We start from the raw sequence: 16,763 nt of genomic DNA, 5'->3' as shown, positions 1-16,763 counted from the left end.
AATGGAGTGCAAGTTGATTGGTCATGGTAGACACTTTACCACTTAGCGCCAGTTTTGATACTTCCGAGCCGTTATGCTAATGACAAGCGGCGGAAAAACCTGTGTTAAGCTCCAAATGTGTGACAGACGCCCCCATGTTTCATCTTGGTTAGTGACATGGAGGACAACATTGGAAATAAAGCATTGATAAGTGAGCGGTTCCACAAAGCGCAATGACTGCGCCAAATTATTGACTTGGACTTGTGAATTCTGTGCTGCAATGGCTCCTGCCCCGCAGTGATGACGCCATGTGTGTGTAATCCGCCATAACTATATTCTCTGTCTGCGACATTTTAACAGGTAGTTTTTTGCACTAAATTTCTCCTTTCTGCTTTGCCCGGACTCTACTAATATTACCACAGTGGCTGCTGGGACTTGTAGTTTCAGAACAACGCCTGCAGGGTTTACTGGGGCTTGTAGTTCATCAGCAACAAGACAAGAAAGAGGTGGCGTCTGAGAAACTACATTTCCCAGCATGCCCCAATCTTCAGTGACGCAATCACAGCACGAATCGTTCGCTGTACATCACCCACTCAGCCAATCACCTTCCAGCGCGTCCCGTTACCCCAGCAACACGTCCTCTCTATAGTAAGTGGGCCGTCCGTCCCGTCAGCGTTGTCAGTCGGCTACGGAGCTGCGCAGCTATAGGCTTAGAGTGACAGCGGAGGCGGAGCTAAGAGCCGGCAGGTGAATATATAAGTGATGCTGCTGCAGGTGAGGATCGCGCATCGCTCCCCGCCGTCATGGACTTCCTGAGGTCTCTGGGACACCCGGAGGAGATCTACAACCTGCTCAGGTTCAAGATGGGCGGCTGTCGGGCTGTCCTGTCCCAGCAGGAGCGGGTAAGGGAGAAGCCCCGGGGGAGGACACAAGTGTCCTAGAAGTGTCCGCAGGGTCCTCGCTGTCCCGCAGGGTTATTCAGCCGGTGCAGCAGCTGCGGTATTGGTGCGGTTTATAGCGCTGTGTGATAACAGCCCGAGTATCTGCTGCCTCTTCCTGCAGGTTATCCTGTATTGTGGGCTGTGACTATAAACCGGCTTGTAGCGGCAGTGCTCTATATCTGGGCTGTCTAGGAATTTTTAGAAGGTTGGCAACCCTGAACCGAATGCCGCTCTGGAGTATAATACAGGATGTAACTCAGGATCAGTACAGGATAAGTAATGTATGTACACAGTGACTCCAGCAGCAGAATAGTGAGTGCAGCTCTGGGGTATAATACAGGATGTAATTTGGGATCAGTAAAGGATAAGTAATGTATGTACTACTGACTCCAGCAGCAGAATAGTGAGTGCAGCTCTGGAGTATAATCCTGATGTATGACATTTGGCAGGACACCCAGTTCCTTTAGGAAATGGTATTTATTTTGTGGCGCACAGACACTGGTGGATTTACATCCAAAGCCCAGAGTGAGTATACACAAATTCTAACCCCTTTATACAGAGTGGGCTGGCTTAAGGCCCACTTACACGGAGCGATAATTGCTCATAAGCACTCGTTTGAGCGATAATCATTGCGTTTAAACGCGCAGCCATCGTGCATGTCTAACTGACTGTTAAATTCAAGACAGCCTACTAATCATCATGCGGCCTTATCAGGACCGCACACTGAGAACAAAGGAGCTGAAGGCAGATAAGAGCCCTCTGGCTATTAACTGCATTCAGCTGAAGGCTTCATTTGCACGCTAATAAGCAGCTGAGTAGCTATTTAATAGTTTATGCAACACGATCACGAGTGTTTTTGAGTGATCATCGCTCCATATAAACGGGCCTCCATTTACACTGATAGACAATCCCTCAAGTCACTCAAATGGCAGTTTAAGTGATAGTTTAGAGTGATCCTCTTTGCATACCTAAAGCCCCATTTACACAGGACGAATGTCGGGCAAACGATGCTCAACACTCGTACCTGCGCCTGCTAGCAGGGGGGCAGGGCAGTGCAGGAGATTTCTCTCCCCTCGCTCACTTTCTACAAGAAAAGTAGGTGTGAGGGGGTGGGGGAGTAGAATATAACTTGGGCTATCTTGGTATCCAATTACATCAGTGTGAGTTTAGAGGAATGGAAGAAAAGACTATAATATACTGCAGCTTTCTAGCTGATAACAGAGAAGCAATAGCAGTTAAAATATATTCCTTTTTCTATGTCCTTGTACCCCAATGCAGGATAAGTGATCAGGCATGACCTGAAATCAGTGACTTTCTTTCTCTCGGTGACTGTCTCTCATTATCCTCATGGTTTTTCCGCATCAGTATCAGGCGTGAAACTATCACAGAGAACAGTCGGATAGTTGCGGATACAAGAGGGCACATAGCTGCATCCCCTCAACATGCGGGCGGCTAAACTGCCAAATGAGGGGATGCAGCTCTCTGCCCTCTTGTATCAGGAAGTATCTGTCCGTTCTCTGTGATTTTCCTATTTCCCTTTCTGTGCTACATTTATATTAGTGTAGGGACTCAAAAGATGCGAGGAGCCTTGACGATTGGCTTGTGAGCTAAGGTGTTTGGCCAAAATCCAGCTAATGCCTCATTATGTATTATTCACATGCAGTGCAGCTTTTAAATGCCGGGGGAGCCCACCAATGTGGTTCACTTTTTGAGGTGCAGAGCAGCCCGCCGAACTATTATGGCATCATTAATAGGCTGCTGGTCTGCATGGTGGACTACATGCATCAGAAGGTCTGGCACTTTGTATCTACTCTGTGCAGGGGTATACACCAAGCAGCGCCCCCCCCCCCTCTATATTAAGAGGCTGTCTGAGTGGCTGTCTCATCGGCGTCCACCACAGGTGTAACTGGCTCCCTCATGTTGACAGGATGCAGCCATCTGGCTGTTCTCTGATTTGTGTTATATTATATATATATATATATATATATATATATCTATGGTACAGTATCAGGCATGACATGATGATCCCCATCAGTATCAGACATGACATGCGACGCCCGTGTGGTATTAGTCACCATCAGCTGATGTGTGTGTGTGTGTGTGTGTGTGTGTGTGTTGGCGAAGTGTAACATCACTATTGTTGACTTGTGGCTTCCTACTGTAAACAGTAATGTATGGAACTACTTACCATGCGGCTCCCATGAGGCTCTGATCACATCTGGCCGAGGGCAGTATAACACATGCTCTACATTGCTTGCAGTGTTTGGCTGAACAATGAAATCGGAGGTGCTTTTTTTTTTTTCTGGATGAGATTGCCATAATCTAATTTTTATCTAAAACTACCATAATGAGGGTCTTCTGCTTGGAGCAGGAGGGACACGCATGGTGGATCAATAGTTGTGCAGGGCTGGAGTTCTAGGTTTGCATGTGACCAAGGACAACCTCTGTATGGAGTTTTTAGGCCCTGGGCCACCACTGCTGCTCAAGGAACACTTTAGAGGTCAAACTGGCAAACCCGATTTTAGTTTTAATGGCTGTAGGAGTTGTGGCTTCCCAATTGATTGGTTCTTACAATCAGGTTGGTGACTCAATAATCACTGAACACTAATCAGGACCACTCATGCAGTGTTTGAATGTCAGGGCCCATGGGCACTATATATTTCCTCCAGTGCCAGCCTGGGAAGTGTCCTTGGGCACTAGAGATGATTGCTTTGAGCTGTGGAGAAAGTTTTCGCCAAGTATAAACTGTAAGTGGCCGTCTCCTCGTTAAAGAGGCTGTGCCTGAGCCCAGCTCAGAAGCCTGGTGGGCAGTGGTCACTGCTGAAGGAGGGCCGCACCGTGCACAAGTGCTTGAGCCCGCCCGTCTGCAAATCTCACTGTTACTCTTCCCCGACAGGACTCCATGAGCGATAGTCTGCGGACCTGCTTCAAGTACCTGAACGAGACCAGCAGGAACTTCGCAGCCGTCATCCAGGGCCTGGTTGGGGAGCTCAGGTGGGTGAGACCTCTGCTACGCCATATTGTACTGACTGATTGGGGGGATTTTTCTCTCTAGCCATCTATGTAGGCATTTGTGTTTCTCTCAGCACTATTTGGTACAGTTTTCTCCCCCCTCATTTAAAGCAGTGGAATCTGAACCACAAATCTTCTGCGACTGATTGACTTGCTGCGGATTTAAATTCTGTCGCATGTCAATTTTTGAACAAATGTTGGGCAAATTTTCTCCAGCGCTTTTTTATTTTTTTAGAAAGTCTTTCACATTACTACTGTAAGAGCTGCAGATCTCCCACACAGATGGTCCGCACAGAAAATCCACGGCAAATCAGCCCCGTGTGACCCTAACTACTTCATATGGGTAGATTTGCATGCACAATATGTAGAGAACAGATCCGAGCATGCTCTACTTCTGTGTACACTTGTGCACCAAAGGTCCCCATAAGAGTCTCTGGGGGTTCTTCAACTGCGCACACAAGGAGATGTCCAATTTGGGGGAAAAAAACGCGTATGGAACATATAAGGCAGGGGTCACACAGGGTGGATTTGCCGCGGTTCTGCCGCAGCAGATCCGCCGGCGGCCGCTAATCTCGGATTAGTCAGCCATGTGGACGAGGTTTCCCCGAAACCTCGTCCACACGGGACGGCTAATTCGCTGCAGTAAATCCGGTTGAAACCGCAGCTGCGGCCGCCGCAGCCGCGGTTTCAAAAGAAGCAGCATGTCTGTCTACAGACGTTTTTTGTTTATTTATGTTACGGCCGCGCTCTCCTCTATGCATGCGGCCGGACCGCTTCAAAGCCGCCACGGCTTAAACCGCGGCGGTTCTCCCGGCGGAAATCTCGCGGTTTTTGCTGCGGCCAAACTGCGAGATTTCCGACGGCAATCCGCCGTGTGTGAACCCAGCCTTAGGCTAAATGGCCTTTTTAAATCAGGCGTGGTTGTGTCCCATCTGTGTATTTTACTATACTTTCCCCAGACGCGCCTGCAAAAAGACTCCTTCACAGCGTAAATGTGTTACACCAAGTTACCTGGAAAGACTCATATGCCTGTGTGGAGGAGCCCTAACAATCAGTAACTTTAGACATAGCTTTTCAATGGTCCTTGCGTCCTGTAGGGTTTCTAGTAGACTGCTGCTATAGGCAGAAGTAGTGCAGTGTACTATGCTAGCGATCGAACAAACGTACCCTTATGGGACTGAAATGGTATTTAAAAAGAAAAATGTGTTTTACCCCATAAACCTTTTCTTAGTGGCATTTTCAAGGAAAAACCTAGATGATCAGGCCATAATGATCACACAAAGCTTTGATCACCTAGTACACATTTCTAACAATAGTGTTTCCTTTAGATATCAACATCTACTTTCTATCTTGGAGTTCTGTGTGCTGAGTAATGCCTAGCCCATGCATATACCTACACTTCTTTTTAAATCCCCCCCCCCCCCCCCATGGGGTAAACAGTTCCGCCTCTAGGTCGGTATTTGAATAGTCATTAGCCAGTCCGAAGAGTATCTCATGAGACTAGCCAAGTTATATAACCGGATGTCTGGAAAATTGAGTCCTCTGCTCTTGGGAGTGTATTTTTTTTTTTTTTTAAGCTATGAGCGCTCTCTTTCATGACCACGCAAAGCTCCCGAATGCTGCATGCCGTTTCCCCAGGTCACGCCTTTGCAGAAAGAGTGGTGTCTGTAAAAAGGATTAGCTTCCCAAGGCTTCTCTACCCATTACAAAGTGACACCTGCCCATGAAGGAGAGCGGAAAGTTGACAAGATCCTTGTCTAGTACCTTTCTCTAAAGGAAGTCTCAGGGATAGAAAACCTAGTGTATTAACCCCTTAGTGACCAAGCCTGTTTGCGCCTAAATGACCAGGCCAAATTTTGCAAATCTGACACGTGTCACTTGAACATGGAAAAGCACCAGAAAGGTTTTGCATATCCAAGCGATTCTGACATTGTTTTTTCGCCACATCTTTTACTTCATTTAGGCGGAAAAAATAGACCGATAGAATTTGTGTTTTTATTTATTAAAAGCGCCAAAATTGGGAAAATTTTGAGAAAATCGTTTTTTTTTTCACATTTCCAACTGCAATATCTCAAATATGTGCAAACATAATATAGAAATTTTTGCTAAGATTTATATTTCCAACCATTTACTTTATTTTGGGTGCACATTGGAAAAACTTTCTTTTTTTTTTTAACCATTTAGGAGACGTACAAATTTAACATTACTTTTTAGCATTTTGAGGAACCCTTTGTTTTTCTACACCAAGCCAAGATTGGAAAGGCTCATGAGTGTCAGAATAATAGATCCCCCCCATGACCCCATTTTAAAAACTACACCCCTTAATGTATTGACTGAGGGGTCACATGAGTATTTCGACCCCATTTTTTTTTTTTTTTCAGGAATTCAATTTAGAGGAGAAAAAGTAAAATTTCATATTTTTGCAAATGTATCATTTTTTAAAAACATATTTTTTTCCTATAGTTTACATGAAAATGAGCATTTACACCCCAAAATGGATACCCCTATTTGTCCCGTGTTCAGAAATATACCCATTGTGGCCCTAATATTATATCTGAGTCCACAAAGGGGCCCAAAATGAAAGGAGTAGTCAGTGTCTTCCAGAACAGAAATTTTGCTTGAAGTCCTTTTAGGCCCCATTGCACACACGTAGAGTTGTTGAGCGCCCAAAACCATAGAAAACCCCCACAAATGACCCCATTTTGAAAACTAGACCCCTTAAGGAATTTATCTAGGGGTACGATGCCTTTTTTTTGATTTCACGATTTTTTTGAATGAATCTAAGCAAAGCAGAAGGAAAAAATTTTTTAAAAGCATTTTATTTTTTTTTTTGTACAGCACATATGAATGAAGACTTGCACCTCAAAATGGGTACCCCTGTTTGTCCTGTGCTCAGAAACATACCTATTGTAGCCCCAATCTTCTTAGAGGACGCATGGCTAGGCCTATAGAGGAGGGAGCACCCGTTTGATTTCAGGGCACAACTGAATAAATTCCAGGCCCCATTGCACACTAGTAGAGAGAACAAACTGCCAAAATAATAAAATGCCCCTCACAAGTGACCCAAATTTGACATCAAGACCCCTTAGCTAATTTATCTAGGGGTGTACTGAGCATTCTGACGCCACATTTTTATTTTTCTTAATAATTATAATGCGTGTGAAATATAAACGCAATTTCTTTTTTTTTTTTTTAACCAAATTTGTCACTTTTAGGATTGTTTTTTTTTTTTGTTTGTTTTTGTTTTTTTTTTGTTTCAAGCAGGAAAAACTGGGGAGATGGACTAATAAAAATAAAATTGACTCCGGCAAACAAGGGGTCATAGACCAGTGCGTAAGACGCTCCTTTATCTACAAGCCTGGAAACCAGGGGTCGTGGGAACCCTACCCTATTTTTGCGGATAGTTCCGCAGGCCCCTGTACCTGCGGCGTGTAACGCTCTATAAAGGGGGATGCTCGTATAATTGTCCGTCTATGTGGTACCCCTTATTTAAAAATGGGCCCACGAGCTCCCACACAATTTTCCCATTGACGCCAATATCTTCAGGACAGTTGGGGGAATTTAATTGTTGATCTCTGCCCTCATAAATAAAAAGTCGCACGTATAACCGGTCGCGCTCTCACAAATTTTCTATAGCTTGACACCATATCTAGTGCGCTTCCATGGAATGAATTGGCGAAATGATAAACGGCCTTTAAAACTCATAAGCGACTCGTCCACAGCCATATTTTTCTTGGAGGTATAAATATTTTTAAAGGCCTCTCTTAGTAGCGATATAAGGGGTCTTAATTTGCCCAGTCTATCATACGCCGGGTCACTTCTGGGGGGATTTGGGCATTTGTGAAATGGGGTTTTGGTACTCGCTCTACTCGCATCCAAGATGCAGTCACTACAGGATGCCTCTCCTTCTCCATCTTCACAACAAGAAAGCTGAAGGTGCTTCCATGTTGCTGTTAGCACTCTCTCTTGTCTGGCAAGATGGCACTCTGTGAAGATGAAACAAACTCCTTAACCTCAAATACCGCAGCTGTGCAGCATACATACTGGACATGACAGGACAAGCTTTGCATAGTGCATCTACATAAGACGAGCATGTATGACCTTTATGGAGGGAACCAGGATGATATTCTGGGAAACTAGAAAAATTTTATTCCGCACAGTCAAAAATAAAGTGTTGGTACCATGCTGGATAACGCACGAGTTTTGAATCAAACACAACTCTTCCTGCAAATAACAAGACCTACCAAAGCTGTTGACACACAAATATTATGGGGTCTTGGAAAGTAGCAATGCAAATTGAGCTTTTCTTAGCTTTTTTTAAATGTAATAACTTCCGGTAGTACCCAAGAAGGACATGACCTGCTTCTTGGTTTTTGGACTGGGCCAGGGCCCAGATGGCATCTACCTTCCCAGGCTTCAGTGTTTCTTCCCCCACATACACAGTGCCCTAGGTACTGCACCTCTTGTATGCTGATCTCACACTTCCCAGGCTTGATGGTGACTCCTGCTGCCTGGATCCGCCTGACAGGTGCTCTAGGTGTACCTCCCAAGTGGGGCTGTGAACAGCGATTGTTGTTGAGGTATGCAACACCATATCCCTATGCAGCTGATCCACTGAGTGCTAGAAAGTAGCCAGAGTGTTCTTTATGTCAAATAGCAATGGGTTTGCCTCGTAGAGTCCACATGGCATGAGGAAAGCAGTCTTCTCTTGTTCCTCCCATAGCATGATTATTTGCCAATACCCACTGCTTACCTCAATTATGGTGAGGTACTTGGCACTCACCAGTTTGTTCAACAGCTCATGCGGGGCATCTGACACCGTGATCGCATTCAACCTCCTGTAGTCCACACGGAATGGGGTTGTCTGGTCCTTTTTGGGCACCAGGACTACAGGGTAAGGCCAATGTACTCTGTGGCTTCTAAATGACGCCCAGACCCAGGATCTCATCAATCTCCCACTTCATATCTGCCTGTACTTCTAGGGAAACCCGATAGACGGACTGCCTCACAGGGGAGTGGTTCCCAGTGTCCACATGGTGGACTGCCATCTGGGTCTTCCCTGATTCTTTGTGAAGGTGAGTAGAAAGGGGAGCAGGGTTTTCCACAGCTGGGACCACTGGGGATTGAACTCCACTAGCCTGGACTGTGGCCAGTATATCTATTTTCACTATTTCGGTGTACTGCATACCAGTAGGACACATGCCTCCATTCATGATGATCTTTCATTATGTTGACATGAAGACTCTCTGCTTCCTGTGGGCATGGTCAATTGTGACCACGTAGTTCACAGGATTGAGCCTCTGGTGCACGATATATGGGCCTTCCCAAGCAGCCTGAAGCTTGTTTTGGGTCAGTGGGAGCAAGACCCACACGTTCTGACGCACCTGGAACACTCTCACTAGCGATTCTATAGTACCATTGCTTCATGCTGGCTTGGGCCTGCTCTATATTCTCGTGCACGAGCAGTGTCAATGCCTGACTTATCATGCAGCCACACAACCTAGTCGACGGACACACTAGAGGTGGGCACTTTTCCTCCCCAGGCTTCTTTTACCAGAGTCAGCGGTCCCTGTACAGGAGCTCAAAGGATGAGAAAACTATTAAGGCTTGAGTTACCTCTCTGTAGGCAAATAGCAGGTGCTGGAGGTAACTTTTTTTCGCATCCATGTGACTTGCCCAACATCGTTAAGATCTGTTTCGGGGTGCCATTGAACTGCTCACACAGACCATTAGTCTGGGCTGGCTACCAGATGTTGCAAATGACTTCTCGTACAGAGGCACTGCATGAGGCTGGATGTGAACTGGGGTCCCTGATCTGTAAGCATCTCCCTGGGGAAATCCTACATGTGAAAATGTCTAAGGGTTTGGCCTTCTCAGCCCATATGGAGTCATGGCTTCAGGATATCGGGTGCTGTAGTCAACCGTGTTCGACTTTAAAGGAGTCTTCTCGGCAAGGTCCCTGAATTACCCCAGGGTGGTATTGTCATGCACAGCAACCTGGACTCCTGGCTTTGTACAGCCAGAAGTGACAATAAGTTGGAGGTATATTGAATTTATGCTGCAGTTCTAGCTGGGTGAGCCATCTTCGCTCTGTCATGCATGAAGTGAGCAGCTAGATTTACTTGCAATGTTGTCTATAGCTTGTCCCCTGCACAAGTTGGGGTAACCTATTAGGGGCATAGTCTGAGATATGAGGAAGGGGAGGCTGTAGGCCTTTCTTGATTCCCTCCAAGTGATTATAGTGTCTTAGTAGCTGGGATTTCTTTGACTGCTGGGAGGGTTGCATAGACTGTATGCAGGCAAGCAACTAAGTCCCAGCTAGGTAGAAGCCTATATTTAGGGAACTTGACCTCAAGAGATAAGGAGACTGTCCTCAAATGCCAGGGAACTATTAGCAATATGGAAAACTCTTCAGATATCCAAGAGGTTGATTCAGGGGAAACATCTGAGGGCCCTATCGAACAATGTCACAGCCATAGCATACATATGCCATCAAGGGGGAATCAGTCAGGCACTATTACAGAGCATGGCACAACAGGTGGGAAGTCCCCAAGATATTTGCGACAAGGAAAAATCGGAAGGGTGAGTACCAGGTGTCTGGTCTGGACACATTAGTGCAGGATTGGGGACAAGGTCTAACTTGTGCTTTCCCACCATTTCCTCCAATTAAATTCTGGCACAAAAAATGCATGTTGATCCTGGCAGCACCTCTGCGGTCCAAGAGACGTTGGTTGCCTCTGCTAAGCACTTTAAGTATTGGCTTTCCCCCCCCCCCCCATGATGGGTTAGACTTTGGCCTTTCACCCAATATCCTTAGAGTGCAGGTCACAGCACTATCAGAAGTCCACTGGATTTCAAGGTTTCTGAGAGCGTCCAGCATAGGATCCCCACTTCAGCAGCCGTGGCTCCATTGAAAACAATGCATGGACCTGCATTCACGTGAGTTTTTGCACATACATGGGTGCGCACCTATGTATGCACAAAAAAAAAACACGCTCGTGTGAAGCCACCCTTGCTGAGGAGGATGAAGGGGCCAAGAGGGAAATTGCTAGTGGTAACTGTCTAATAGCCCATCTGAATGCCTGAGTCCAACAGACCCTGCTAATGTCCTACCCAAAGTATATTAAAAGGTCACAGCAACCGAAACTGGGCAAAAAGACCTGGTGTAGCTTGACTTTATAATACAGCAACTGATCACACACGTATGTCATAGTAGTAAAAGTTGAAGGTAAATGCAGTGGTAAGAAGTGTAACATCATAGGGGAGCAGGAGCTCTCTAATCATAGAGCAAATGGTGCATAGGGCCCAAGGACTGACATACAGTTTTGCTTATTAGAATGCTGGCAGAAATGCAATATATTACAGTATAAGCCAGTGATGGCAGACCTTTTAGAGACAGTGCCCAAACTGCAACCCAAAACCCACTTGTGTTGGCACTTTGCAGTAAATGTCAGGAGGTGGGGCTTATCACAACGTACGATTTTATTTTTTTCCTTACACCAATCGTTCTAAAAAGGACAGGGCTGCTTCAAAATAGACAGGCTGCAGATTTTGACTGCTTTTTGGATGCAGAATGTGCTCTGTGGAACATTTCCACATCCAAAAAGCAGTCAATCTGCACGCTGTCTATTTTGAAACAGCCCTGCCTATTTCTGCCACATGTAAACATACCCCAATGATAATGGTGACGTCCCACAGCAGCCCCCAGTATAATAGTGACCTATTCTGCTCCGAGACCCACATACTTACCCCCTCCTCTTCATGGAAGCGCTGCTCCTCCACTGCCTGGCATGCCCTCCAGCAGCACTGATCTCAGGTGCACACTGACCTCAGTGTGCTGCCGGATGCCTCCTCTTCCTCCGCCCCCTCCCTCCTCTTGTAGAACCAAGTAGGAGACATCTGGGGAGGAGGATCCCAGCTCCACACTGACATCAGTGTGTGCCGGGATCAGCCCAAATAGCAGCACTGCTGAGTGAATGCTGGCAGGGGAGCCCGGCCCCTGCTGGCACTCACTATCGTTGGTGAGTGTCTGACTGCAACGCGTGCCATAGTTTCACCACCACTGCTATAAGCGATCAAATGGTCAAGTCTATGGAGACTTAAAAAAATAAAACAAATGAACGAACAAAAATAAAGTGAAGAGAGAAGGGCACCAGAAATGAGGCTCCCTACACAGGTGTAGTGCTCTCCACAATGAAACATTACCATTCATGTGTTTTGATCTGCTCAGAAACAAACCTACTTTGCAAAAAACAAACTGACAGCCATAGATGTAAAATGAATGACACTTTGTTCACAATGGGTCTTTTCAGCTTGTCAGTGTGGAGGCTGTGACTGGTGTGGATGAAGGCTCATGTGGCGCTCAATTGAGAAAATGGTTAGGCTGGCCTCTGACTTACATTGAATAGCAGCTGTACTTCTTAGTCACTTAAAGGGGTCTAAGCTGCAGAGCGGGCATATGACCGATTGGCCGTGACATCACAGGCTGCAGAACTTGCCCATGTATTGTGGTGCTGTCAAGCAGTTGATTAGTTGGGGTGCTGGGAGTTGGACAACCACTGGTCTGATATTAATGACTTGTCCTAAGACTAGGTTATCAATGTTAATGTCCCAGAAAACCCATTAGGTCAAGTTACAGTATCTGCTAGTCTTACCGAGGTACCCTTAAGTACCCACTGAGTTGTAATTCTTTATATTGTAGAGATGCCGTGTGTATCTTCTATCTGGTACTCCGAGCTCTGGATACTGTGGAGGATGACATGAACCTCAGCCTAGAGACCAAGATCCCCATGCTGCACAACTTCCACACGTACCTGTACCAGCCGGACTGGAGGTTTACAGAGAGCAAGGAAAAGGACCGCCAAGTCCTGGAGGACTTCCCAACGGTGAGGCTGACTGAGATGTGGGCTGCAGGGTCAGAGGCAGACTTGTCAGCATCTAGGACAACTCGTACTTGGAAGTGTTCACAATCTTCCACCCTGTATGTTGGGCTAGATTGAAAGATAAGAAAAAAATATGGCTGCTTTATTCCAAAATGGCGCCTACAGGTTGAGTGACATTGCAGAGCAATCACTTCAGTGGAGCTGCAATAGCAGTGAAAACACATTTCTTCCATCACAACACCCCTCATCGGTTAGCCTGTCATGCTCGATGTTTCATATAATATATATTGCAGCCTCCTGTCTCCTACATATCATAGATCATTTTGAGATGTAGACTTCTCGTGGCTTTTTCTTCCTTTTTATACTGTGCTAGGAATCCCATGATGCATCACATGGCCAGCTAAAGCCAGTACCATCTCTGCCTGCTGGGAGGACACAAATTATTATTATTCTTCTAAATAGGCTGAAAACCATAAGTATACAATCAGCACAATCAAGAAAATTCTAGTTCATGCACCCTGAGTTTCTGCCATCCTCCCTATTGCTAAACACGGTCATACTAGCTGGTTTATATAATGTATGTATGTGCACGGACACACGGATCTAGTTATATTATAAAGGGAAGGGGTGGCAACTCACCCTGGTGGCGCTATAAAGGACTGTAGATACCTGGAAAAGTGTGAAGCGGGCGAGGAGTATTCTAGTTTCACTGAAAAAGACTTGTGCAGTGCTAAAGCTATTGCCAGATGCCTACATAATACCACCATATCATACCTATGATGATGGGCTGTGGTGCCTAAATATACAGTATAGTGCTTATATAATGGTGACCTACCATATTTATACAATGGGTCAATACTGTGCCCACTCAAAGCTATTAGACTGTAACTATATATAATGGTGCCATATACTGCTATACATTGCCTGCATTATGGTGTCAGTGTCTACATAATACTGCCATACAGTGCTTATACAGTGGTGTAGTACTATGCCGGCCTAATATCACTATACACTACCTATATAGTGGGGTCATATACAATTAATGCCTGCATAGTGGTGCCATACAACGCTTATAATACTGCCGTACAGTGTCTGTGTAACTGTGCTATACAGTACCTAAATAATACCATCATACTGTGCCTTCGTCACTGTGTAACCTCTTTGTAGTATGATTTGTGGGACTGCTTCTTCTTGAGCCACATTACCCAGAAGTCCATGCTCTACAACATACAGACTGTAAACTGAGCTAATTGCCCCTTCTAGATTTCGCTGGAGTTCAGGAAGCTGCCAGTGGTGTGCCAAAAAGTGATTGCCAACATCTGCCGGAAGATGGGGGAGGGCATGGCAAAGTTTTTGGAGAAGCCGGTGGAATCTCTCCTGGACTGGGAGGAGGTAGGAGAAGCTTCTTGTGTAGTGTCAGTACATGTAAAATGAAGATCCAAATTCACTGAGGCAGAGGGAACCTGAATTTATATGTAGCCCGTTCCGACGAGTGCCCTAAAGATTAACTTTTGTTGGTAATTTAAAACTAAGGCTACAAACTAACAAAACAGACAAAACATAACCTATTAAATATCAGGGTCGGAAGAAATGTTCTCCAAAAATCCTTCCCTATAAAGAATCCCCCTGATTGGAGTGCCAATCGTACAGCTCCCAAGGAGTGGTCTCTGGTGGATGGCAGGGATGTTTTCTTATGGTGTTTCTTCCCATTCCCTGAAGCTGTTTATCCTCCATTGTCTTCACATGTTGGGAGCTGTGTGATTGGCACTCCCAGCGTGCGATTTCTTTATTATGGCGAAGGATTTTTGGGGAAAATTTCTTCACTCTCATATTTATGTTGGGTTTTATTTGTTAGTCTGTAGCCCTTAGGGCTCACACCCACTGGCGTTTTTATTTCTTGCACTGTGAGAGCAAGTAAAAACCTCACATCGCAAAAAAAATTCTGCAATATCACCACTGTTTGCAATGGGGCCAGCGGTAGCTGTGCTAGCCCCATTGAAAACATGGGGGTATACCACGGACATTTGCCACAACTGTGGCAGGAGTTTCCTTCATCCCTGTGGTAGAAGTCCAGAATGCTATCCCATTGCTTTCAATCGGGTCAGCACTGCTGCCGGCCCCATTGAAAGCAGTGGTTTTGTAGCAACCCCCGCAGTATGATTTTTCGGGGAAGGGCTTGAAATATAAGCCCTTCCCTGAAAATCCTCCCTAGCTGGAGGAAAAAACAAACAAACAAAAAAATGAACACACCTCTCCGCCACTCAGAGGCATTCTCCTGCTGGCTTCCCCGCACTGCTGTCTAGCACTTTCAGCAGGCGGCGATTTAAAAATCCCTGCCTACTAAAAGGGCTGTTCTGATTGGCTGAGCGCTCGGCCTATTACAAACCAAAATCATTGGTTTTATCATCGCTATCGCAGGAAAAAAAAAAGGGGGTATCCACCCTCAGTTTTAAATTAGTATTAGTAAAGGTTAATTGTAGCTTATATTTTTAAGCCCTTCCTGAAAATTCATCCAGCACTCGCCGGCAGCCCATTGCTTTCAATGGAGCCGGCTGTATTGCCGGCTCCATTAAATTCAATGGGCGAACATCATTCTTCTCTGCCACAGCTGTCGACAGTCTTTTCAATGGGGCCAGCGGCAGCAGCGCTAGCCCATTGAAAAGATATGGAGAATACCGCGGACTTCTGCCAAAGCTGTCACAGCCGTGACAGCTGTAGCAGGAGTTTCCTTCACCCCCGCAAAAATCATACTGCAGGGTTTGCCAAAAACCACTGTTTTCAATGGGACCGGCAGCAGCGCCAATCCTATTGAAAGCAATGGGATAGCATGCTGCACTTCTGCCACAGCTGTCACAGCTGTGGAAGAAGTCTGCTGTATTCTCCATATCTTTTCAATGGGGCTAGCGCTGCTGCCGCTGGCCGCATTGAAAAGACTGGCGATATCTCGGTCTCATTCCATTTTTCACTTGCTCTCGCAGCGCAAGATAGAAAATATCGCCAGTGGGTGTCCGCCCCCACACAGCCAGAAATGGGTGTCAGAATAAAAGATGGTGCTAAAATTCTTTATTTATTCTATTTGCCATAAACCGAACCTAAAAAATTGGCATCGTAAGCTTACTGACCTGCTAAATAAACATGTCTTTTTCTCTGCACTATACATGCTGTAAATGCAAAACCTAAAGCATTCACTTATATATTCCCCCTTCATGCCAACAGAAGTGTTTTAACATTTTCAAATACATTTGGTACATGAAATGGCACCATTGACCACTACAAGCCATTCCACAAAAAACAAGCCCTCATCCGGCTATGTTGATAGAAAATTTAAAAAAAATCTATGCTTTTTGAAAGGCAGGAAGGAGGGTGAAAAACAAAAAAATGTCAGGTCTTCATGGGGTTAAGCAGATACAATGTCTCTTTTCAGTACTGTCACTACGTGGCTGGATTAGTGGGGATTGGTTTATCCCAGCTGTTCTCTGCTGCAGAACTGGAAGACGCCCCTGGTGTCGAGGACACAAGAGTGTCAAACTCAATGGGGCTTTTCCAGCAGAAAGTCAACATCATCCGAGATTACCTGGAGGACCAGCTGGAAGGACGAGAGTTCTGGCCTAGAGAGGTCAGTATGGACTGATGTCCCATGACGTCTACAGGTGATTATAGTGATCACTGCTCAGTAAACCCAACATTGTCCTCATTCTGCCGCCATCAGGTATGGAGCAAATACAGCAAAAACCTGTCGGACTTGTCCAAGCCTGAGAACATCGTGCCGGCGGTGCAGTGCTTGAATGAACTAGTAACTAATGCGCTTCAGCACATTCCCGATATCCTGCTCTACCTGTCCCGGCTGAGAAACCAGAGTGTATTTAACTTCGCCGCTGCCATACAGGTGTGTTTGACTGCATCTCCTTTTGGAGATCACACTCGTGGCTCTACTTTTCTCTTCTTTTTA

At 45.7% G+C, this 16,763-nt stretch overlaps 1 protein-coding gene across 1 annotated transcript in view; it reads left to right on the top strand.

Annotated features, from left to right (window-relative positions):
* Positions 1–769: 769 nt before the first annotated feature.
* The window catches only part of LOC136620309 (squalene synthase-like), a 32,312-nt gene continuing 16,318 nt past the window's right edge, over positions 770–16,763 (top strand). The window contains exons 1-6 of the mRNA XM_066595011.1: positions 770–881; positions 3,817–3,914; positions 12,634–12,817; positions 14,078–14,206; positions 16,239–16,430; positions 16,524–16,700. Coding sequence (XP_066451108.1) covers positions 783–881; positions 3,817–3,914; positions 12,634–12,817; positions 14,078–14,206; positions 16,239–16,430; positions 16,524–16,700 — 879 coding nt within the window. The 5' untranslated portion in view covers positions 770–782. The remainder of the gene's footprint in view (positions 882–3,816; positions 3,915–12,633; positions 12,818–14,077; positions 14,207–16,238; positions 16,431–16,523; positions 16,701–16,763) is intronic.

The sequence above is a fragment of the Eleutherodactylus coqui genome, chromosome 1 (genome assembly GCF_035609145.1).
Source record: "Eleutherodactylus coqui strain aEleCoq1 chromosome 1, aEleCoq1.hap1, whole genome shotgun sequence".
In the NCBI taxonomy this organism is placed as follows: Eukaryota; Metazoa; Chordata; class Amphibia; order Anura; family Eleutherodactylidae; genus Eleutherodactylus; species Eleutherodactylus coqui.
This window is presented reverse-complemented; position numbering and strand designations above follow the sequence as displayed.